A 25,671-nucleotide genomic window follows, 5' to 3' on the forward strand; every position below is an offset into this window, starting at 1 on the left:
AGAATGGTGGCATTGGATACTTAGAAACTTTCTTTATCGTACTGTGAATGCACAGCATTGTGTAATGCACTGTTCTAAAAGCTTTGCCTGAAAATAGTGAAGCATTCGTAGATCTGACCAAACTTTGATATTCTAAAATGCATAAATTAATAAAGTAAGCCATTAGTCCAATTTGACTTGTGCCTGGAGATTGATTATGATAAGGTATAATGGGAACAAGGTTTGTAGGACTAAAATTCAGGACAGATACAGTGCCAGCATTTCTTTAAGTGCTCTATTGTGCAGCTCTGGACTTAATTTTCTCTGAGTTAAAGGATGGAGTTGTCAGCTGTAATTTACAGAGCAAAAAGAAGGAATAAAAGAAAGAAACAAAGAACAGACCCATTGTGAAACTTGAAACATACACGGTGACCACTATTTTGCAAGGCTCTTGTTATGGAGTCTGATGCATGAAATTCCTTTGAATGTCACATGTTCTGTGCAAAAAATAATTTCCCTTCACATTTTGCATGAAACCAAGTCATACTTGGGATCAACATTCTTGTGTCCCTCAACTTCAGGATCATTTAAGCATTCACGTTATTTTCTCTTTTCTTGTTTCACAATACTTTATAATGATTACTCAATCAGATTCAAGTTTTTATTCTTTGGCTAGGGTGTTTTAAAAAGAAACTGTTCTTTTGGGTACCCCTACACTTTTATAGGAATCTTTGTAGTTTTTTTTAAAGAGCAACATGTTTTAAGGGTATTAATTTTGATTTAAAAGAAGTCTTAATTACCTCTACAGTCCAAAGGAAACCAGTAGCTAATTGATTATAATTTTTTTGTAACTTTTTTAAAAGAGTAACATGGTTTAAGGATTTTAATATTGCCTTAAATGAAGCCTTAATGTTATGCTTAAGGTTGAATTATATTTATTTATAGTCTGGCATGCTGTAAGTTTCAGTACAATGAAAATCTTGTATGCTGTGCCACAAGTGAATGGGGCACAGTTTCATGATTCCTTTTGCTACAAGATTAACTTTCTTGACTCATTCAATCGTTAAGAAAGTTGCATTTTGATTTCAGGCATTAGTTCTGCCATCTTTGTTTAAAAGACTAATTATTTTTTTCCTATTCATTTAGCATGTTAGCACTGAGAGAGATCAGGCTGGTGCATTGCTGGATGAAGTGGATCAAACCTTACTGGATACAGGTACAAAAGAAAGATCAATTTGTCAGACATTGATGCACCTTCCTAAATATATCAGCATATAATCATCTTTAACACTGATTCACGGTGGGGAGGAATGAGGTTCCAGCCAAATTATTTTCAAGTCACTACAGTGGGAGGGATATTCCATACTAATTTAACTTAATAATTGGTGTAGTTTTAGAACAGATCTAGCAGCTCAAAACTGGACATGAGCTGTCGATCATCAGCAGTAGAAATGTATTTCACAACAATCTGTAACCTTATGGTCTGGCATATCCTTCACATTACCATCAAGCCAGGGGATCAACAATGGTTCAATGAGGATTGTAGGAGCATGCCAAAGACAGCACCAGGCATTTCTAAAAATGAGGCGCCAAATGGGTGAAGCTATGACACAGGATTATATGTATATTAAACAGTAGAACAAAAGTACTACAAACAGCTAAACGATCGCACAACCAATGGATCAGATCAAAGCTCTGCAGTTCTGCCACATCCAGTCGTGAATGGTGATGGACAATTAACCAAATAACTAGAGGATGAGGCTCTATGAACATCCCTATCGTCAATGATCATGGAGCTCAGCATTTAACTGCAAAAGACAAAGTTGAAATTTTTTCAATCTCCTTCAGCCAAAAGTGCCTAGCAGATGATCCATCTCCTTCCTCCTAAGGTCTCCATCATCACAGAAACCAGTCTTCAATAAATTTTATTCACTTTATGTGATATCAGGAAATGGATGAGCATATTTGATACAGAAAAGCTATGGATCCTGACAAGATATTGGCTGTGGTGCTGATCACCTATTCTGCAGAAATAACCAGGCCTTGAGTCAAGCTGTTCTGGTACAGCCACAGCACTGTCATTTACCTGGCAATGTGCAAAACTGCCCAGGTATGTCTCCTCAGAAAATGCAGAAAAAAATCCAATCTAGTCAATTACTGCTCCATCAGTCTACTCTTAATCATCACCAAGGTGATGGAATGTGTCATCAACAGTGTTGTCAAGTGGCACATCCTTATCAATAACCTTGTCACATATGCTCAGTTTGGATTCTGCTCAAGACCTCATTATAACCGATATCTGAAAATCACCAAAATCTGAAGTTATATAAAATCTATGGCTACAAGAGCAAGTCTGAAGCTAGATATTCAAGGTGAATGACTCATCTCCTGTATTCACAAAGCCTGTTCCCTATCTACAAGGCAGAAATTGGAACTGTGATGGAATACTCTCCACTTGTCAAAATGAGTGCAATGCCAGCAACATTGGGGAAGCTGAATACCATCCAGGATGAAGAAACCTACTTGATTAGCACCTCACCTACTACCTTAAACTTCACTCCCTCCACCACAGCATGCACCATGTACAAAATACACTCAGCAACTCTCTAAGCTTCTTCAACAGTACCTCCCAAACCCATGACTTCTACCACCGAGAAGAAGAAGGACAGTGGATACATGGGAACACCACCATCTCTCTAAGTTCTCCATCAGATCAAACACCTTCCTGATTTGACAATATATCATCAACCCTTCATTATCACTGGGTCAAAATTCTGGAACTCCCTCCCTAACAGCACTGTGGGTATACCTACAATGTTGGGTCTGCAATGGTTCAAGAAGGTGGCTCACCACTACCATCACCTCAAGGGAAATTACAGATGGGCAATAAATGCTGGCCTTGTCAGTGATACCGGCATCCTTGAGTGGAAAGTAATTTTTTTTGATGAGGGCTGCGAGTTGTTCTCAAGAGTGCTTAAGGTTTCAAATAATAGCATTATAGCAAAGCTTGCCTGAAAGGTCAGTGAGTAAGTGTTGAAGTTGGTTTGTGTAACTTATAACACTACCAAGAGCATCCAATGTTTGATCCCCAGGGCTGGATTTTCATGTTGGATGTGGAAATTGTGAGATGGGACTTATACTGCCTTTGTGATCCTGCCTCCATTGCGAGATGGCTGGCAGGTGGGAACTTCTGGAGGTCCAGGCTCTAAGTCACCTGGAGGCTGGCGTCAGGCCTGAGGCAGAAACAGAGAGGGTCCAAATACAGAGCGGGCAGTTAAAAGGCCCACCTCCTTTCCAAAAAAGTCTCAGCCCAGTGCTGCAGATGTAATCAGCAGTTTATCTACATACCATTGAACCTTTAACTCCCCCCCACCCCCCAGGACCCACCCAATATCCTTTCATGACCAGAGCTCACAATCTCTATTATATTATCGGAAGCCATGGAATAGCCCATAAAACTCCATCAGTAAATGAACAAACTCTTCAAACTAATAGTATAAGTAATGTCAAGCACTTATAAAACCATTAGGTAGTTGGATTGCAGCCAAGAACCCGTAAAACTCCCCAAGTAAACAAACAGACTTCAGCAAATAAAGCAAAATACTGTGGATGTTGGAGATCTGAAATAAAAATGGAAAATGCTGGAAAAACTTAGCAGGTCTGGCAGCATCTGTGGAGAAAGAAACAGAGTTAACATTTTCAATCCAATATAACTCTCCTGTGTTTGTCTGTATCATCTTCTTATGTTTTACTTTCAGAAAGCGCTGACCCTTGCTCTGCTATTAACACATTCTGCTCTTGCTTTCCAACAGGGCTGACCTTTATGTTGCTATTAGCACTGCTTTAAGTCTTTAATATTATCATTACCACTCCCTTGTCTTGTGCCCATGACCTCCTTGTCATTTAATCTCTCCTGACCTCCAAACTATCCCAGACTATCGACTTTGCTAGACCTGCTCCACCCCCCTGTCCCTTTTCAACAGCATAAAACCCATCACATTTCTATCTCTCTTTTACAGACTTGAAATGTTAACTCTGTTTCTCTCTCCATAGTTACTGCCAGACCTGCTGAGTTTTTCAAGCACTTTCTGTTTTTAAATAGATTCTAGAGCTGTTATCTCAAGATATTTAGACTGAGTGCATAAAAGCAATGAGAAAAGATTAAGCATTTGTACTTGATTATCATACTAGGCTATCCTTTCAATAGTGTGAAATTTACTCTTCCTTTTTATCCATTAGATGTACTTTTTAACTCATCTGTGGACTTTTCCACATTTACAAAGCTGATCTTTTAATTGACAGCTTGCCAGTTGGCAGAAGTAACAATCTGTTAAATGCATTGTTTAAGAGCTATTTGCATTTTCCAATGTCATAATTGGTCTTAATGAACACAGACACAACTCATTTATTGATGAAGTGTAAAATAGGCAAAACCATTTGACTTGCCTTTTAAACTCTTCCTGCCTCCAATCGATTGTTCATGTCTCCATGTGGCTGGTATAAAACCGAACAACTGCTGAAGTCTGCTACTTCCGTGAAAATTAAACACTTACCAAAACTCTCAATAAGCCCACAACCCTACAACCCTATCAATTGCCTCCTTAATAGGAGCAATGGAGTTCTGGGACCCGCTTCATCCCTCGTGAAAATGGTTGAGGGGGAAATGGAAGTGGGACCACCGGAGATTTTTTTCTGGTCCTGTCTCTGTTTGGTCCCAGTCAGGACCATGAAGTTGTGGCTCTCCATCTCTGCAGAGCTGTTGTACCTTGGCAGAGCAGGAATATGTGTAGCGCAATAGACCACAGAGGCGCAGAGTATTTCTTAAAAGGTGACAGATTGAGAAGTGTTTGTGTCCAAAGGGACTTGGATGTTCTTGTAGCAGGGGGAGGCGATGGTGTAGTGGTATTGTGATATTGCACTAGTAATCCAAAGACCCAGGGTAATGATCTGGGGACCCAAGTTTGAATCCTGCCATGGCAGATGGTGGAATTTGAATCCAATAAAAATCTGGAATTAAATGTCTAATGATGACCATGAAACCTGCTGCTGCTGTGCGTTGGTAGTGGAAGGTGTGGATGTGGTACAAATCAAGCAGGCTGCTTTATCCTGGATGATGTCGAGCGCCTTGAGTGTTGTTGGAGCTGTCCAGGTAAGTGGGGATTATTCCATCATACTCCTGACTTGTGCCCTGTAAATGGTGGACAGGCTTTGGGGAGTCATGAGGTGAGTTACTCATCACAGGATTCCTAGCCTCTGACCTTCTCTTGTAACCACAGTATTTATTTGGCTAGTTCAGTTTCTGGTTAATGGTAACACCCAGTTGATAGTTATTGATAGTGGGTAATTCAGTGATAGAGAAGCTGAATATTATTTAAATGGAGAAAGGCTGCAGCACAAGTCCTTGTGCATGAAACCCAAAAAGCTAACATACGAGTTCAGCAGGTAACAGGGAAGGCAAATGGAATGTTGGCCTTTATTTCAAAGGGAATGGAGTATAAAAATAGCTTTAGTCTTGCTAAAACTATACAAGGCACTAGGTAGACCACACCTAGAATACTCTGAACAGTTTTGGTTCCCTTATCCAAGGAAAGATATGCTGGCATTGGAGGCAGTCCAGAAAAGGTTCACTGATCCCAGGTATGGAGGGATTTTATTATGAGGAGAGGTTGAGTGGGTTGGGCCTGTACTCATTGGAATTTAGAAGAATGAGAGGCGACCTTATTGAAACATATAAGATTCCTAGGGGGCTTGACAGGGTAGATGCTGAGAGGTTGTTTCCCCTTGTGGAAAAGTCTCAGACCAGACGGCATAATCTCAGAGTAAGGGGTCGCCCATTTAAAACCGAGAAGAGGAGGAATTTTTTCTCTCAGGAGGGTAGTGAATCTGTGGAATTCTGTACCAGAGAGGGCTGTAGAGGCTGGGTTGTTAAGTATATTCAAGGCTGAGATAGATGGGGTTTTTAATCAGTAAGGGAATCGAGAGTTATGGGGAAAGGGCAGGAAAGTGGAGTTGAGGATTATCAGATCAGCCATGATCTCATTGAATGGCAGAGCAGACTCAATGGGCCGAATGGCCTACTTCTGCTCCTACATCTTATGGTCTTAAGATAGTAATGCCAATGAACGTCAAGGGGCGATGACTGGATTCTCTCTTGTTGGAGATGGTCATTGCCTGGCACTTCTGTGGCGTGAATGTTACTTGCCACTTGTCAGCCCAAGCCTGGACGTTGTCCAGGTCTTGCTGCATTTGGACATGGACTGTTTCAGTATTTGCTGACTCGCGAATGGTGCTGAACATTGTGCAATCATCAGTGAATATCCCCATTGCTGACCTTACGATGGAAAGAAGGTCATTGATGAAGCAGCTGAAGATGGTTGGGCAGAGGACACTACCTTGAGGATCTCCTGCAGTGATATCCTGGAGCTGAGATGACTGACCTCCAACAACCACAACCATCTTCCTTTGTGCTCGGTATGACTCCAGCCAGTGAAGAGTTTTCCCCCTGATTTCCATTGACTCCAGTTTTGCTAGGGCCCCTTGGTGTCACACTCAGTCAAATGCTGTCTTGATGTCAAGGGCAGTCACTCTCACCTCACCTCTGGAGTTCAGCTCATTTGTCCATGTTTAGACCAAGGCTGTAATGAAGTCAGGAGCTGAGTGGCCCTGACGGAACCCCAACTGGGCATCAGTGAGCAGGTTATTGCTAAGCAAGTGCCGCTTGATAGCACTGTTGATGACCCCTTGCATTACTTTACTGATGATTGGGAGTAGACTGATGGGGCGGTAATTAGCTGGGTTGGATTTGTCCTGCTTTTTGTGTACAGGACAGATCTGGGCAATTTTCCACATAGCCGGGTAGGTGCCAGGGTTGTAGCTGTACTTGAACAGCTTAGCTAGGATGCGGAAAGTTCTGGAGCAAAAGTCTTCAGTACTATTGCCAGAATATTGTCAGGGGCCATAACCTTTGCAGTATCCAGTGCCTTCAGCCATTCCATGATATCACGTGGAGTGAATCAAATTGGCTGGAGACTGGCATCTGTGATGCTGGGGATCTCCGGAGGAGGCTGAGATGGATCATCCACTCGGCACTTCTGGCTGAAGATTGTAGCAAATGCTTCAGTCTTATCTTCTGCACTGACATGCTGGGCTCCCCCATTATTGATGATGGGGTTAATTTGGAGCCTCCTCCTCCAGTGAGTTGTTTCGTTGCCCACCGCCATTCACGACTGGATGTGGCAGGACTGCGGAGCTTAGATCTGACCCGTCAATTGTAGGATTGCTTAGTTCTGCCTATCACCTGCTTAAGCTGTTTGGCACACCAGTAGTCCTGTGTTGTAGCTTCACCAGGTTGACACCTCATTTTTAGATTTGCCTGCTGCTGCTCCTGGCATGCCCTCCTGCACTCTTCATTGAACCACGTTTGATCCCCTGGCTTGATGTTAATGGTAGAGTGGGGGATATGCCAGGCCATGAGGTTACTGATTGTGTTCTAGTACAACTCTGCTGTTGGCCCACAGAGCCTCATGGATACCCAGCCTTGAGTTGCTAGATGTGTTCGAAATCTATTCCATTTAGCATGGTGGTAGTGCCACACAACACGCTGGAGGGTATCCTCAATGTGAAAGCGGGACTTCATCTCCACAACGACTGTGCGGTTGTCACTCCTACCGATACTTTAGTGGCCAGATGCATCTGCAGCAAGCAGGTTGGTCAGGATGAGGTCAAATATGTTTTTCCTCTTGTTGGTACCCCCACCACCTACTGCAGACCCAGTCTAGTAGCTATGTTCTTTAGGACTCGGCCAGCTCAGTCAGTAGTGGTGCTACCGGGCCACTCTTGGTGATGGACATTGAAGTCCCCCAACCAGAGTTTATTCTGCGCCGTTGCCACCCAAGCGATGTTTAACATGGAGGAGCACTGATTCATCAGCTGAGGGAGGGCGTTACCTGGTAATTAGCAGGAGGTTTCCTTGCCCATGTTTGACCTGATGCCATGAGACTTCCTGGGGTCCGGATATCGATAGACTCACAGGGCAACTCCCTCCAAACTGTATACCACCGTGCTGCCACTTCTGCTCGGTCTGTCCTGCTGATGGGACAGGATATATCTAGGGATGGTGGTGGTGGTGTCTGGGATATTATCTGTAAGATATGATGCCATGAGGCTGTTGCTTGACTAGTCTGTGAGACAACTCTCCCAATTTTGGGGCTAGCTGCTATATGTTAGTAAAGAGGAATTTGCAAGGTCGACAGGGCTGAGTTTGCCATTGTCGTTTCTGGTGCCTAAGTCGATGTTTCAGTCCTTTTTTTGTGACTTTGTAGCAATTTGATGCAACTGAATGGCTTGCTAGGCTATTTCAGAGGATGGGAATCCATTGCTGAGTCACATCGAGACTAGTTGAGGACAGCAGATTGCCTTCCTTAGAAGATGGGTTTTCACAACAATTGACAATGATTTCAGACTTTTAATTCCAGATTTTTATTGAATCCAAATTCCACATTACCCTGGGTCTCTGGATTACTAGTCCAGCCACAATACCACTATGCCATCACCTCCCTGGCCTTTCCCTGGCAGCACAGAAGAGATCATTCATCCTCTTTCTGCACTGGATGGCAAACCTCTTCCTTGCAGCATTGGCATTGATCACCATTGCCACCACCTCCCAAGCCAGAGTGGTGACACTGATGGGCCTCCTGTGGCCAGAGCAGGGGTAGAGGACATCGCAACAGGCTCCAATGGTGTCCAGAATGCATCCCAAGTGTGCGTCACTGAATTGTCTGGTGCAGTTTTCCTGCCTTTCTGTCTTCTGTGCAGCAGTCCTGGGCTGGAAGTACTGAGGGGTGTGCGTGCAGCTGCACTTAAATGTGGCGCCTGGCGTGAGGAAGTGGAAAGGTGACAGCGTGGCAGGTGAATGAGAGCCCACCTGCCATCAAAACAGCGTGCTTCCCAGGGATGCATGATTAATAGGGCGGGTTTGGGACGATGTGGCACGAAAACCTGCCATTGCGGCCAGCAGGTACAAGTTCCATTTTCCTGCCCGCTAGAGCACTTTGTGTAAATCTGGGGCGATTTTGCCCACAGTTTCTGAAACCAATCTTTTCACTGTTTTATTATATTTGCTATTGCACATGCCTTGAAATAGAGTATGCCACATATCTTGGTGTGATTTCAAATTTATGCATGTGGACTCTCAACAGTAGAACTTGTAGGCGACTATGTTATCTGTGGTCAGATTGATGCGTTGCTTAAACCATGTAGTACAGGAGCATAGCAACATAGAAATTGGAATGGGCCAATTCAAACCTTCAAGCTGGTTGCGCCATTTAATTAGACCATAGCTAATCTGTACTTCAACTGTATTTATCCATCTTTGCTTTACATGCTTTATTATAGTTAACAAAACATACCTGAATATTGAAATTTTCAATTCACCGAACATCTGCCACCTTATGAGGGAAGAATTCCAAATTTCTGCTATCCCCTTAAATGAAGCCGTGCTTGCTGTTTTCACTCCTAATTGGCTAGCCTCTAATTTTAAGGTTCCTTGTTCTGGATTCTCCACCAAATGAAAAAGTTTCTTTGTATCTCTGCTACTGCATCCTTTTATTTTAAGCACCTCAGTGAGACTATTACTCAGCCTTCTATGCTCAAAGGAATACAAAGCAAGTTTATAGAAACAGTTCTTGTAATTTAAGCCTTTAATTTCTGATATCATTGGGGTGAATCTGTGCTGTACATATCAAGGCCAATATATCCTTCCTATAAAACCGGTCCTGTGAAATTCCATTGAGAGAATGCTTCACTTCTGTCAACATTTGAAAAGAAATTGTTAGACATGTAGAAAATTAAATAAATGTTAACATATGGAGAGATTACACCCAAGGTTGTTAGAATATGGATTTATAATGGCTTTTAAAAGGGAAGTGAATAAATACTCGTAAATGGCATAACAATTAGAGGGATGCATGAAAGGACAAGGTACTGAGGCTGAGTGGATAGTATTTTCTGAAAGACAGCACAAGCATGCTGGGCCAAATGTCTCTCCTTCTCGATTGTAGGTCCTGTGGTATGATTCTATCCTGACCTGCAACAAATTATTGTGTGCATGATTTGATTGGTTTATTTTGTGGTGTATCGATGTTTCGGAGACTGTTGGTTTTTTCGACAATTTCACTTGTTCAACTTATTTAAATTATTTTGTATTGATGTGGTTATTTTATAGTTCAATTGACGATTTTCTACTTTTTTAACAATGTTATTTACTATATTGGAGAACAAGTGTCAAACCTAGTCATGTGGTCAATCTAATCAAGTTTTAAAGCAGACTAATTTAAAATATATATATTGATATGGTGTGGTGTGTTTTCAGCTCTGATGGTACAGCCATCATATAAACAACTGAACTCATGAGTCACTTCACTTAATCATCTTGAATAGCCAAATTTAGACTATAATTAACTAGAACATTCTGTTGCTGAAATAAATACAGACCAGATTTAGATAAGTCATTAACATTTCATCCAACTACAATAAATCATATCAGTACCAAAACCATGGGTTGAGTGATCTCTTGTGCAATAAATTTCTATGGTTCCGCTATAATGCACAGTCCTCGCCCTCACTACCTCCCCACAGCTTTGAGATGTCATGTATTCTTACTTCGGACTCCAGAGATAAACAGGACATTTAAAACACACATAGGCAAATTTTCTTTCTTTTAATACTAATCCAGTGTTCTTTTGGGAGACTTTCACTTTTCTGAATCTCAGTAATGATCTCCATTTCCATTTTAATCTGAAACTGCTTCCTCTAAATTAGTGGTCACTGATTTAACTGTGGTGATCACTTGATTATCCAGGTTATGTTGTACTTCAGTATGAATCTTGCTGCATTTGCTTTCCTTCTCTTAACTACATGTCTTCCATGACAGGAATAGTCCTGCCCTTTTTATAATAACAGGCCTGTGGACATTTTGAATTCCTTAATACCATTTAGGACCACCAGAACTGTTCTATAGAATAAACAATCAACTGCTTTCTGAAGTGATAGATTTTGACTGGACTGGTACAATGCTTTTCCTCAAGCTGAATGTTAAAGCAAGCTGTTATTGGTAAATCTGGCCCTTTTACAGTCTATAGGGAAGACCTCGTACACAGAGTAATCTGAGATTGTTATACCTTGGGTGAACAATACATCTATTGTTTTCAGTGTTTCTGTAAAATTTACACTGTGCTGACATCATATCAGAAGACTAATAATATGGGGAAGAATTTTCCGGTCAGCGAGTGGGGGCGGGGCCCACTCACTGACGCGTAAAATGCGCGTGTGACGTCAGGCGGGTGTCCCAACGACACCGCACGTCATTTAGATTTCCAGTTCAGCGGGCACGCGGCCGACTGGGTTGCATGCCTGCCGCACTGCCAAAGGCCGATTAAGGCCTGTTTAAAAACTAATTAAAATAGTTAAATGAGCTGCCCCTCCAACCTTAAGGTTGGCGGGCAGGCGAAAAGCCCAGGCGGCCTTTGCATTTTTCATGAAACCTCACTATGGGCGGGACGGGTTTCATGAAGTTTTTATAATAAAGTTTTCCATTAATATTCCTTGACATGTCCCTGCTCATGACATGAGGGGACATGTCTTATAATATTTTCTTTTCTGTATATAGCTTTTAAAAACTTTAACTAATCTCCCTGAGGCACGGAGGCGTCTCAGGGAGATTTCAGTGCTCTTTGGCGCACCTGCGCGAAAGAGTACAGGTCCCAACTCAGGGAATCTCCCACCCGCCGCACACGGAGCGCACAGCGCTTCCGGGAGTGTGTCACAAGGCCCGCCCATGTAAAATGGCGCCGCGGACCCGATCGGGGGTGCCAGCTCCTGCCTGCCCCCGCACAACTATCCCGACGGAGAAATTTCTGCCCATGAATCATGCCATACCCTTTTAGTAGAATAAACTATTAAACAGGTTTATTTACCAGAATCTGCAAGAAGAACTATTGTTGAAATCAATTTGAATGACACCTCAGCTTTGAACCACTCCATAGAAAGGCTGAAAGTCAAGTTGGGTTCCTTGCGAAGCTTTGTTTTCAGATCATTCAAACAATAGATAAATGCTTATTGGAAAGGGGAAGCTGCCTGATTACAGTCTTTCTCAAGAATTTGTAATCTTTCTTATCTGCAGAGTAATAAAGTAGTTGTATGTCTGTTGTAACCAGATTATAACCACTACAAAATGGTATATGAAAAATATTTGATCCTTGTACCTCAAATTCTTTGAAATGCAGCTTTTCCTTTTGGAGACTTTAATACTTAGGTACCTTCCTTGAATGATGAGCAACCAGCTCCCTTACTCTTACACAACGCTAAATTGATGGCCACCTGTGGAATCTAAAGACCACTCTCCGTGCTGGGATTTCCTGATGAGATTCTGCTGTTGTTTAACACAAGAGGCTTTATTGAGAGGTATTGATCAGAGATTCTGTCTATCCACAGAAGAGATCTGGGGCAAGATTTTTAGGGGCTAATGGAGATAGGAAAAGAGTTGGGCGGGGGCATAATTTCACAACACCGGTGCAGATATGATAGGCCGAATGGCCATAACAATTCTGTGAATATCTCAATGCTGAATGTTATTCCTAGTACTTTGGTTTGCTTGGTGATGCATTGTTTGCTGCCTGAATCTAGGTGCCTGGATATATTAATAAATCTGTGCAACATTTAGAATGCTCTGCAGATTGCTGTGACCATCGGGGCAGAACTTTGCATTCTGAGTCGGGACCCTGACCTCACATTATGTCGGAAACAGCCACCCGACCTCAATATTGCCTTGATTGGCCAATCAGTGACCAGAGGGCATGCTCAACATCTAATTCAGGATCATGGGTGTGCTCCTTAGACTGAAGGGCCAATAGAAGGCCCTCCAGCATGGAAAGAGCAGCAGCTGCGGTTGCAGTTAAGAGAAAGAGAGGCACCTCCAAACTGAGGCTCCATCCTGACGCACCCTCAGCATTTTTTACATATTTGAACTAAAAAATGCCCACAGCTGTTAGGCTGTTGTTGTGGAGGGAAAGCAGGACAACCTGTGACCACAAGGTTAGGCCGATAGGACCTCGGAGTCTTCCTGGAACACTCCCCTCCCCCAGGACTGATACCAGGAGGTCACCTCCAGGCATGCTGCTGACACTGCAGGGGGCCCACAGGCTGACTGGAAAATTCCTGTTGGCCTCTGATCCATGGGCTTAAGTGGTCTGTTAATGAGCTTAACTTACCATCCACAGCTTGTGGCAGGTGACCTATTGTGCCCCCACCCTGGCCGTCCAAAAATAGGCATTGGTCAGATTGGTGCTGGCAAACCGGCACACCAGCTGGAGTTGTGAAATTATGCCCCCGTCCATCTCTTTTCTTTTCCTACCCCCATTGGCCCCCGAAAATTTTGTACTAGATCTCTTCTGTGGATAGACAGAATCTCTGATCAATACCTCTCCATAAAGTCTCCTATTGTCTATGTTTTCATCTCAGAAGTCAGCCAGCAAGTATTTCTTTTGGAGAATAGTCATTCTGATGTTGATATCTGGTTCTAAAATTATGTTTTGAAGACTCCAGTTCCCCAGGCAGTTTAATTATATGAAACACCACCTTGACAAAATTAACTTTATTCCACTGCATAGTTTTAAAGAATAAAAGGATTTATTGTAGTATGATATTTCAGAACCATGATATCTATAAATCTGCTAACAATTCTTTTACTGTTACTCTATTATTGTGAACAACTGCAATGGGACACTAATCTTCCTATGGTTTACAGGTATCATTGCCCCGGTAGACCGATCGTCTCAGCTTGCTCCTGCCCCACAGAACTCATTTCTCGTTATCTTGACTCCCTTCTCTCTCCCCTTGTCCAGTCCCTTCCCACCTACATCCATGATTCCTCTGACACCTTACGTCACATCAACAATTTCCAGTTCCCTGGCCCCAACCGCTTCCTCTTCACCATGGACGTCCAATCCCTCTACACCTCCATCCCCCACCAGGATGGTCTGAGGGCCCTTAGCTTCTTCCTCGAACAGAGGCCCGAACAATCCCCATCCACCACTACTCTCCTCCGTCTGGCTGAACTTGTTCTCACACTGAACAATTTCTCCTTCAACTCCTCTCACTTCCTCCAAATAAAAGGTGTGGCTATGCATACCCGCATGGGCCCCAGCTATGCCTGTCCCTTTATGGGGTATGTGGAACATTCCTTGTTCCAGTCCTACTCCGGTCCCCTTCCACAACTCTTTCTCCGGTACATCGATGATTACTTCGGTGCCGCTTCATGCTCTCGTCGGGACTTGGAAAAATTTATTAATTTTGCTTCCAATCTCCACCCCTCCATCATTTTCACGTGGTCCATCTCTGACATTTCCCTTCCCTTCCTTGACCTCTCTGTCTCAATCTCTGGTGATAGACTGTCCACCAATATCCATTACAAACCCACCGACTCCCACATATATCTCGACTACAGCTCCTCACACCCTGCTTCCTGTAAGGACTCCATCCCATTCTCTCAGTTCCTTCGCCTCCGTCGCATCTGTTCCGATGATGCTACCTTCAAAAACAGTTCCTCTGACATGTCCTCCTTCTTCCTTAACCGAGGTTTTCCACCCACGGTCGTTGACAGGGCCCTCAACCGTGTCCGGCCCATCTCCCGCTCATCCGCCCTCACGCCTTCTCCTCACTCCCAGAAACATGATAGGGTCCCCCTTGTCCTCACTTATCACCCCACCAGCCTCCGCATTCAAAGGATCATCCTCCGCCATTTCCGCCAACTCCAGCATGATGCCACCACCAAACACATCTTCCCTTCACCCCCCCTATCAGCATTCCATAGGGATCGCTCCCTCCGGGACACCCTGGTCCACTCCTCCATCACCCCCTACTCCTCAACCCCCTCCTATGGCACCACCCCATGCCCACGCAAAAGATGCAATACCTGCCCCTTCACTTCCTCTCTCCTCACCGTCCAAGGACCCAAACACTCCTTTTAAGTGAAGCAGCATTTCACTTGCATTTCCCCCAACTTAGTCTACTGCATTCGTTGCTCCCAATGTGGTCTCCTCTACATTGGAGAGACCAAACGTAAACTGGGCGACCGCTTTGCAGAACATCTGCGGTCTGTCCGCAAGAATGACCCAAACCTCCCTGTCGCTTGCCATTTTAACACTCCACCCTGCTCTCTTGTCCACATGTCTGTCCTTGGCTTGTTGCATTGTTCCAGTGAAGCCCAACGCAAACTGGAGGAACAACACCTCATCTTCCGACTAGGCACTTTACAGCCATCCGGACTGAATACTGAATTCAACAACTTTAGGTCGTGAGCTCCCTCCCCCGTCCCCACCCCCTTTCTGTTTCCCCCTTCCTTTTCTTTTTTTTCCAATAAATTATATAGATTTTCCTTTTCCCACCTATTTCCATTATAAAAAGAGAAAAAGAAAAAAAAAAATTATTTATTTATTTTATTTTTTTTTACATCTTTTATGCTCTCCCCACCCCCACTAGAGCTATACCTTGAGTGCCCTACCATCCATTCTTAATTAGCACATTCGTTTAGATAATATCACCAACTTTAACTTTAACACCTATGTGTTCTTTTGTATTATTGTTGTTGACATCTTTTGATGATCTGCTTCTATCACTGCTTGTTTGTCCCTACAACCACACCCCCACTCCACCTCTCTCTCTCTCTCTCTCCGCCCCCCACACACACACCTTAAACCAGCTTATATTTCAACTCTTTCTTGGACTCGAACTCAAGTTCTGTCGAAGGGTCATGAGGACTCGAAACATCAACTCTTTTCTTCTCCACCGATGCTGCCAGACCTGCTGAGTTTTTCCAGGTAATTCTGTTTTTGTTTTTGTTTTGGATTTCCAGCATCCGCAGTTTTTTTTGTTTTTATCTCTGTGTTTAATTGACTGCCATTGCTCTTCAAGAAATGTCTACCTCTTTGAAGAAGTTCAGTTCCTCTCTGTGACAATATTTCCGTATCTCTCTTTTCCCTGCTCACCTTCCTTGCTTTCCATTTCCCTCCTGGTGTTTGACAAGGTGTTTACTAAAACCTGCTTTCACAGCCACATCTAATTTCTCAGTGACTGTCTCCATCTCTGACTTACCCCACGTGGATTTCAACTGAAATTCCACCCCTCATGTTTCGAACCCACCCAGGATTACAGGTATCTCCGGGACATAAAACGTTTCTCGGACTGCTGTTCCCGTCACATTCTGAAATCCACACTCAGTGCCATGCGCTGCCATATGAACACACTCGACCTCTCCCTCCAGCAGCACCGCCGTACCCTTTTTCAAAGCTGCGCGTGCCCCCAGTTTCATTTTATCCTTCGGCTCATCCGACACCTCAACAAGAAACTTTTTCTCTTTCTCTCAAGTGCTAAGGAACGCAAGCTCCAACAACTCATCGACGCCAACACCCATCCAGGACCCTCCACCCCGGCCTGCCCCTCTGTCCCCACCCCATCTTCCAATCCCAACCCCAGCCGTGTATTCACTATACCCCCTGACCTTCCCCTCTCCGATGCTGAACGTTCAGTGCTCAGCAAAGGACTTAGTTTCATACCCTTACGCCCTCACCTCAATGAATTTCGGGCTCGGCATGATGCTGAACTCTTTTTCCGCCGTCTTCGTCTCCGGGCTCACTTCTTTGGGCAGGAGTCCTCTGCCAGTTCAACGGATCCTTTTACCCATCTCCAATATTCTCCCTCCACCTGGACCCCTCCCTCTGGATTCTTACCTTCTCTTGATCTTTTCATTGAGAACTGTCGGCGCGACATTAGTCATCTCAATTTCTCTGCTCCTCTCACCCGTTCTAACCTGTCTCTCTCTGAACTTACTGCACTCCATTCTCTCAGGTCCAACCCTGACATTGTCATCAAACCCGCTGACAAGGGTGGTGCTGTTGTTGTCTGGCGCACTGACCTCTACCTCGTGGAGGCTGAGCGTCAACTCACAGACACTTCCTCCTACCTCTCCCTGGACCATGACCCCACCACTGAACACCAAACCATTGTTTCCAGGACTGTCACTGATCTCATCTCCTCTTGGGATCTCCCACCCACAGCTTCCAACCTGATAGTCGCCCAACCTCGGACGGCCCGCTTCTACCTCCTACCCAAAATCCACAAACAGAACTGCCCCGGTAGACCGATCGTCTCAGCTTGCTCCTGCCCCACAGAACTCATTTCTCGTTATCTTGACTCCCTTCTCTCTCCCCTTGTCCAGTCCCTTCCCACCTACATCCATGATTCCTCTGACACCTTACGTCACATCAACAATTTCCAGTTCCCTGGCCCCAACCGCTTCCTCTTCACCATGGACGTCCAATCCCTCTATACCTCCATCCCCCACCAGGATGGTCTGAGGGCCCTTAGCTTCTTCCTCGAACAGAGGCCCGAACAATCCCCATCCACCACTACTCTCCTCCGTCTGGCTGAACTTGTTCTCACACTGAACAATTTCTCCTTCAACTCCTCTCACTTCCTCCAAATAAAAGGTGTGGCTATGCGTACCCGCATGGGCCCCAGCTATGCCTGTCTCTTTATGGGGTATGTGGAACATTCCTTGTTCCAGTCCTACTCCGGCCCCCTTCCACAACTCTTTCTCCGGTACATCGATGATTACTTCGGTGCCACTTCATGCTCTCGTCGGGACTTGGAAAAATTTATTAATTTTGCTTCCAATCTCCACCCCTCCATCATTTTCACGTGGTCCATCTCTGACATTTCCCTTCCCTTCCTTGACCTCTCTGTCTCAATCTCTGGTGATAGACTGTCCACCAATATCCATTACAAACCCACCGACTCCCACAGCTATCTCGACTACAGCTCCTCACACCCCGCTTCCTGTAAGGACTCCATCCCATTCTCTCAGTTCCTTCTCCTCCGTCGCATCTGTTCCGATGATGCTACCTTCAAAAACAGTTCCTCTGACATGTCCTCCTTCTTCCTTAACCGAGGTTTTCCACCCACGGTCGTTGACAGGGCCCTCAACCGTGTCCGGCCCATCTCCCGCTCATCCGCCCTCACGCCTTCTCCTCCCTCCCAGAAACATGATAGGGTCCCCCTTGTCCTCACTTATCACCCCACCAGCCTCCGCATTCAAAGGATCATCCTCCGCCATTTCTGCCAACTCCAGCATGATGCCACCACCAAACACATCTTCCCTTCACCCCCCCTATCGGCATTCCGTAGGGATCGCTCCCTCCGGGACACCCTGGTCCACTCCTCCATCACCCCCTACTCCTCAACCCCCTCCTATGGCACCATCCCATGCCCACGCAAAAGATGCAATACCTGCCCCTTCACTTCCTCTCTCCTCACCGTCCAAGGACCCAAACACTCCTTTTAAGTGAAGCAGCATTTCACTTGCATTTCCCCCAACTTAGTCTACTGCATTCGTTGCTCCCAATGTGGTCTCCTCTACATTGGAGAGACCAAACGTAAACTGGGCGACCGCTTTGCAGAACACCTGCGGTCTGTCCGCAAGAACCTCCCTGTCGCTTGCCATTTTAACACTCCACCCTGCTCTCTCGCCCACATGTCTGTCCTTGGCTTGCTGCATTGTTCCAGTGAAGCCCAACGCAAACTGGAGGAACAACACCTCATCTTCCGACTAGGCACTTTACAGCCATCCGGACTGAATATTGAATTCAACAACTTTAGGTCGTGAGCTCCCTCCCCCATCCCCACCCCCTTTCTGTTTCCCCTTTCCTTTTCTTTTTTTTTCCAATAAATTATATAGAGTTTCCTTTTCCCACCTATTTCCGTTATAAAAAGAGAAAAAGAAAAAAAAAAATATTTATTTATTTATTTATGTTTTACATCTTTTATGCTCTCCCCACCCCCACTAGAGCTATACCTTGAGTGCCCTACCATCCATTCTTAATTAGCACATTCGTTTAGATAATATCACCAACTTTATCTTTAACACCTATGTGTTCTTTTGTATTATTGTTGTTGACATCTTTTGATGATCTGCTTCTATCACTGCTTGTTTGTCCCTACAACCACACCCCCACTGCACCTCTCTCTCTCTCTCTCTCTCCGCCCCCCACACACACACCTTAAACCAGCTTATATTTCAACTCTTTCTTGGACTCGAACTCAAGTTCTGTCGAAGGGTCATGAGGACTCGAAATGTCAACTCTTTTCTTCTCCGCCGATGCTGCCAGACCTGCTGAGTTTTTCCAGGTAATTCTGTTTTTGTTATTGTATTGTCCTTTTATAGCCTATTTCAGGACCTTAATTACCTTGAACATTCTGCAACCAAAGTAAATTTGTAACCAGTTTTCACCAGAATTTCTGTTAATATTTCTAAATCTAAAGCAAAGAACACATCGTGACACACATTTTGCTGCAATATTTATTGGTTAACATTATTAGAAGCACAACTTATAACTTTTAATTAACTTATAAACTGAGAAAGTGGCTGGGAATGTGATTGACCCCTCTTCACATTATATAACAATTCGCTGCAATGTAATCAGTTTAATGCTAATGTGCCGACTGAGATATAAAGGGAGAGAGAACAGTCACTGAATCATGAAAATTATTGAGGTATTGTCTGTACCTTTCAATGACATCATGAAAAGTGTAATTGTAAATTAAAATTAAATGTAAATTGGATCCAGAATTGGCTGAGTGGCAGGAAGCAGAGGATGATGGTTGAGGGGTGTTTTTTTTTCTGGATGCCTGTGTCCAGTGGAGTTCCACAGGGATTGGTGTTGGGTCCCTTGATGTTTGTGGTATATATAAACGATTTAGACTTGAATGTAGGAGGGTTGACCAGTAAGTTCGCAAATGACACGAAAATTGTGTGGGCTTGGTGGTAAATAGTGAGGAGGATAGCCTTAGATTACAGGAGGATATAGATGGGCTGGTCAGAAAGGCTGATCAGTGGCAAATGGAATTCAATCCGGATAAGTGAGAGGTGATGCACTTGGGCAGGACAAACAAGGCACGGGAATACACAATAATTGGTAGGACCATGGGAAGTACCGAGGATCAGAGGGACCTTGGTGTGCATGTCCACCAGTCCCTTAAGGTAGCGGGACAGGTAGGTAAGGTGGTTAGGAAGGTTAGGAAGGTTGGGATACTTGCCTTTATTCGCTGAGGCATAGAATATAAGAGCAGGGAGGTTATGCTGGACCTGTTTAAAACGCTGGTTAGGCTACAGCTAGAGTATTGCGTGCAGTTCTGGAATCTGAATTATAGGAAGGATGTGATTGCACAAGAGAGAGTGCAAAGGAGATTTACCAGGACGTTGCCTGGGCTGGAGAGTTTTAGTTATGAGGAGAGATTGGATAGACTGGGGTTATTTTCCCTGGAGCAGAGGAGTTTGAGGGGGTACATGATTGAGGTGTATAAAATTATAAGAGGCATAGATATGGTCGACAGGAAGGAACTTTTCCCTTTGTTGGGGGGATCAATAACCAGGGGCCATAGATTTAAGGTAAGGGGCAGGAGGTTTAGAGGGGATGTGAGGAAGAATTTTATCTGGAACTCACTGCCTGAAAGGGGGTAGAGGCAGAAAGCCTCATAACATTTAAGAAGTATTTGGATGTGCACTTGTGATGCCATGGCATACAAGGCTATGGGCCTAGTGCTGGAAAATGGGATTCGAATAGTTGGGTACTTTTTTGACCGGTGCAGACTTGATGGGCCAAAGGGCCTTTTCCTGTGCTGTAGGCCTCTATGATTCTATGTTTCTATCAACTTTGAATCCATTAAATTTTGATTCTGATAGCCTTAAGATAAAGTTGACTGTGTTTATAGGACAGAATTTTCCATCTGATGTGCGGGGGGCGGGACCTACTTGCCGACGCGCGGTGACATCTGGTGAGTGTCCCGATGTCACTGTGCCATCGTGATATTTCGGAGGCCGAGCGTGCAACAATCTCCGTTGTGCGCCCACCATTAATTAACGGGCCACTTAAAGCCCTTGAGGTTCCAATTGATGGGGATTTTGCAGCGTCCGTGCGATCTTTGGCTCGTCACATGGGTGCAACGGGCAGGTGGGTAGCAGAAATTTGTATGACCTCATCCACAAGCAGGAGATGAGGACTCAGTGTGGTCGTGATTCTACAGATTTAAAAGTTATTGTATAAAAGTTACTGATACTTGCCTGTGTGATCTGCAATACTTCAAAATGCATACCAGCTGCTTGGACTGGAGTCATAGCCTTCAGGTCAGCACTCTGCAGTGAGGATTTGTTTTGGGGCCTGTAGGGAAGCCCCACTGAGCCTGGGAATGGGAGGTGATCTCTCCACTGGAGGCACCTCCCCTGAGGAGGAGGGGAGGGCTAGAAGGGGAAGGAGGCCAGGGGAGCACATTCAGCTTCCAGGGGAGCCACCTTTGGGAGGACAGGCGCAGGCACAAGGGTTGCAGGGCCAAGAAGTAGTCCAAGGTGGAAGGGGCCCCAGAAGACGCCACTATCCTGCTGGCAGGGTATACAGGCAGCGAAGCAGCTACCTCAGTCTGTCTGAGGTGCATTGCCGAAGGAGGCTCCATCTGTCATGGGAGACGGTCAACACTATCTGTCAGATGATTGGGCCTGAGATCTCCGCTAACTGTCTGGGTGGACACCCCATGTCAGTGGCTCTAAAGGTCACAGCTGCCCTCAACTTCTATGCCTCCGGCTCTTTCCAGGGATCGGTGGGTGATCTTTGTGGTGTCTCCCAATCAGCTGTCCACACTTGTGTCAAGCAGGTTACAGACGCTCTGTTCAGGCGTGTATTGACCTTCATCCACTAGCGTTAGGACCAGGCAAGCCAGACAGAGCGAGCCAGAGGCTTCACGGTGATTGCTGGCTTCCCCAGCGTCCAGGGTGCTATAGACTGTACACATGTGGCCATCAAGGCACCAGCAGGTGAGCCCATTGCCTTCATCAACAGGAAGAGCTTCCACTCCATGAACGTGCAGATAGTGTGTGACACAGGATGTTGACTCTACAAGACTGTGCAAGGTACCCAGGCAGCTCCCACGATGCCTACATCCTCAGACACTCCCAGGTGCCGGGGCTCTTCAGTGCTCCAGCCCGGCTGGATGGATGGCTCCTGGGTGACAAGGGTTATCCCCTCAGAATGTGGCTCATGAGTTTTTAGACCATCCAGAAACAGAAGTTGAGCAGTGGTACAATAGAAGTCACGCCTCCACAAGGGATGTGGTGGAGAGAGCCATCGTTCTTCCCAAAATGTGCTTCCGATGCCTGGACTGCTCAGGGGCCACTCTTCAATAGCCCCCAAATTGAGCGTCGCTGATAGTGGTTGCATGCTGTGCTGTCCACAATCTTGCGCTGCAAAGGGGGGACGCTGTGAACGATGAAGATGTAGACGCAGTGGCTGTGGCTGAACATGAGTCCAGCAGTGAGTCCGAGGATGAGCCCACACAGGGAAATGCTGAGGGGGCAGTTGCTGACCCGGGCTACTCCAGGGAGGCAGGGACACCCAGGATGCTCTAATCCAGGGAACCTTCAGCTAGCACAGCACATACGGACCTCCAACAGAAGCCTGGGCTGCAGCCTCCATACTGGAGACCTTAATGCCAAATCCGTCAGGATAGGAGCATTGAAGATGGACCCAGTCAATAAATGTCAATGACACAAATCACTCATAACATTTCAGGAATCCATCCACAAGCCCAAGAAAAGAAGCACCCCAGCCATGTTAGACGATCTTAATTTAATGCTTTCACAAAAGTCTCAATATAACACAAATACAATGGTATTGCACTGCAAACACAATGAGAAGGAACTCATAGGGGGGCCAACAAAAAAACCACCAGTGATGTGGGTGTGCCTAAGGTGCCTTAATTCTACAGCTGCGGGTGCTTTTTTAGCGCCCCCTTGCTGGCACTGACATTTGAGACACTCTGCTCTCCTGTTGGCCTCGATGACGTTGGCGTATGTCCTCTGGCCCATGGAGCCTGTGGTGGCTCCGCCTGGGAGGGAGCTGCCAGCTCCCCAGTTGTCGCAGCCTCATTGGGTGCTGTGGTCACTGGCAGAGGGGCAGAGGAGCTGCCGGCCTCATCTGGAGTGCCCTGAGAGGTGCCAGCAGAGACGACAGGCAGCTGCTCCGCTGGCGTGAGGTCCGTTTGGCCCTCCCTGCTCACCGTAGATGGATACCGAGGTGGGATACCTGGTGCCCAAACCACTGCCCACACGGGCACTGACCACCTGAGGTCAATGCCGCTGTGAAGGATTGCAGGTCCGAGCGCAACCCCAGGAACCCCTGATCCTGTCCTTGGAGCTGCCTCTCCATGAGAGTTGCCACACTCTCCATGGAGGAAGCTTGGCGCTCATCCATGGGGCTCAATGCATTGGCTACGGTCTGAGTAGACTCCTCCACCACTGACATCAAGCCAAGCATAGCCTCATGTATCTCCACCAGATGGCCCCACACACCTGGCTGCATCTCATAAGTTGGCTGCATCGCGGATGACTCCAGAGGCTCATCATCAGCCACGGACTGAGCATGTGCCTGGTCCCCTGTAGTCCTCCGACTGCTGGTGTCATGGGCACTCTCTGTCTCTGCCAGCTCCTCCAGCAACTGTGAAGTGCCCTCACTGCTGTGCCCCAGGACACTAGCCGATGATCTGATGCCCATGGGGTGCCAATATCTGCGCTGGTGCCTGCCTGGCAGAGATGGTGTAATGCTTGTGACGCTGGAACTTCATGGCCCTCAGGTGTCAGAGGGGGCCCCTGCTACTCTGGGTCCCGGCACTGCGCCGCTAATGCTGAAAGGAAGAGAAAGGAAATTTGATCGGTTAGCGTGCGGAAAATGTCAATGTATATGCCTGCCCCCCCGAATCATCATGTACTCATCATTCCACACGCAATGGGAAAGCCGTGTTGGTAACGTCACTCACTCAACAACCAGCACTGCCATGACTGTTGGGAGACTACTGGTGACATGAGTGCTGGCCACACATAGATAAAAACAAAAAACTGCGAATGCTGGAAATTCAAAACAAAAACAGAATTACCTGGAAAAACTCAGCAGGTCTGGCAGCATCGGCGGAGAAGAAAAGAATTGCCGTTTCGAGTCCTCATGACCCTTCAACGGAACTGATTTTTCTTTACAAGGAGAGGGAAATACAAGCTGGTTTAAGGTTGGGGGGGGGGGGGGGAGAAGTGGAGGGGGGGCTATTGTTGTAGGGACAAGCAAGCAATGATAGGAGCAGATCATCAAAAGATGTCACAGACAAAAGAACAAAAGAACACAGAGGTGTTGAAGTTGGTGATATTATCTAAACAAATGTGCTAATTAAGAATGGATGGGAGGGCACTCAAAGTATAGCTCTAGTGGGGGTGGGGGAGCATTAAAGATTTAAAAATAATGGAAATAGGTGGGAAAAGAAAAATCTAGAAAATTATTGGGAAAAAAAACAAAAGGAAAGGGGAAGAAACAAAAAGGGAGTGGGGATGGAGGAGGGAGCTCAAGACCTAAAGTTGTTGAATTCAATATTCAGTCTGGAAGGCTGTAAAGTGCCTAGTTGGAAGATGAGGTGCTGTTCCTCCAGTTTGCGTTGGGCTTCACTGGAACAAAGCAGCAGGCCAAGGACAGACATGTGAGCAAGAGAGCAGGGTGGAGTGTTAAAATGGCAAGCGACAGGGAGGTTTGGGTCATGCTTGCAGACAGACCGCAGGTGTTCTGCAGAGCGGTCACCCAGTTTACGTTTGGTGTCTCCAATGTAGAGGAGACCGTATTGGGAGCATCGAATGCAGTAGACTAAGTTGGGGGAAATGCAAGTGAAATGCTGCTTCACTTGAAAGGAGTGTTTGGGCCCTTGGATGGTGAGGAGAGAGGAAGTGAAGGGGCAGGTGGGGAGGTGCCATAGGTGGGGGTTGAGGAGTAGGGGGTGATGGAGGAGTGCACCAGGGTGTCCCAGATGGAGCGATCCCTATGGAATGCCGACAGGGGGGGGGTGAAGGGAAGATGTGTTTGGTGGTGGCATAATGCTGGAGTTGGCGGAAATGGCGGAGGATGATCCTTTGAATGCGGAGGCTGGTGGGGTGATAAGTGAGGACAAGGGGACCCTATCATGTTTCTGGGAGTGAGGAGAAGACGTGAGGGCGGATGAGCGGGAGATGGGCCGGACACGGTTGAGGGCCCTGTCAATGACCGTGGGTGGAAAACCTCGGTTAAGGAAGAAGGAGGACATGTCAGAGGAACTGTTTTTGAAGGTAGCATCATCGGAACAGATGCGACGGAGGCGAAGGAACTGAGAGAATGGGATGGAGTCCTTACAGGAAGCGGGGTGTGAGATAGCTGTGGGAGTCGGTGGGTTTGTAATGGATATTGGTGGACAGTCTATCACCAGAGATTGAGACAGAGAGGTCAAGGAAGGGAAGGGAAGTGTCAGAGATGGACCACGTGAAAATGATGGAGGGGTGGAGATTGGAAGCAAAATTAATAAATTTTTCCAAGTCCCGACGAGAGCATGAAGCGGCACCGAAGTAATCATCGATGTACCGGAGAAAGAGTTGTGGAAGGGGACCGGAGTAGGACTGGAACAAGGAATGTTCCACATACCCCATAAAGAGACAGGCATAGCTGGGGCCCATGCGGGTACCCATAGCCACCCCTTTTATTTGGAGGAAGTGAGAGGAGTTGAAGGAGAAATTGTTCAGTGTGAGAACAAGTTCAG

At 45.9% G+C, this 25,671-nt stretch overlaps 1 protein-coding gene across 2 annotated transcripts in view; it reads left to right on the top strand.

Moving 5' to 3' along the window:
* arhgef28a (Rho guanine nucleotide exchange factor (GEF) 28a) overlaps positions 1-25,671 on the top strand; it is a 535,445-nt gene that overhangs the window by 185,161 nt on the left and 324,613 nt on the right. For both annotated transcript variants that reach the window (XM_041186008.1, XM_041186009.1), the window contains exon 9: positions 1,126-1,195. In XM_041186008.1, the coding sequence (XP_041041942.1) occupies positions 1,126-1,195 (70 nt within the window). The remainder of the gene's footprint in view (positions 1-1,125; positions 1,196-25,671) is intronic.

Source organism: Carcharodon carcharias, chromosome 4 (genome assembly GCF_017639515.1).
Source record: "Carcharodon carcharias isolate sCarCar2 chromosome 4, sCarCar2.pri, whole genome shotgun sequence".
Taxonomy (NCBI): Eukaryota; Metazoa; Chordata; class Chondrichthyes; order Lamniformes; family Lamnidae; genus Carcharodon; species Carcharodon carcharias.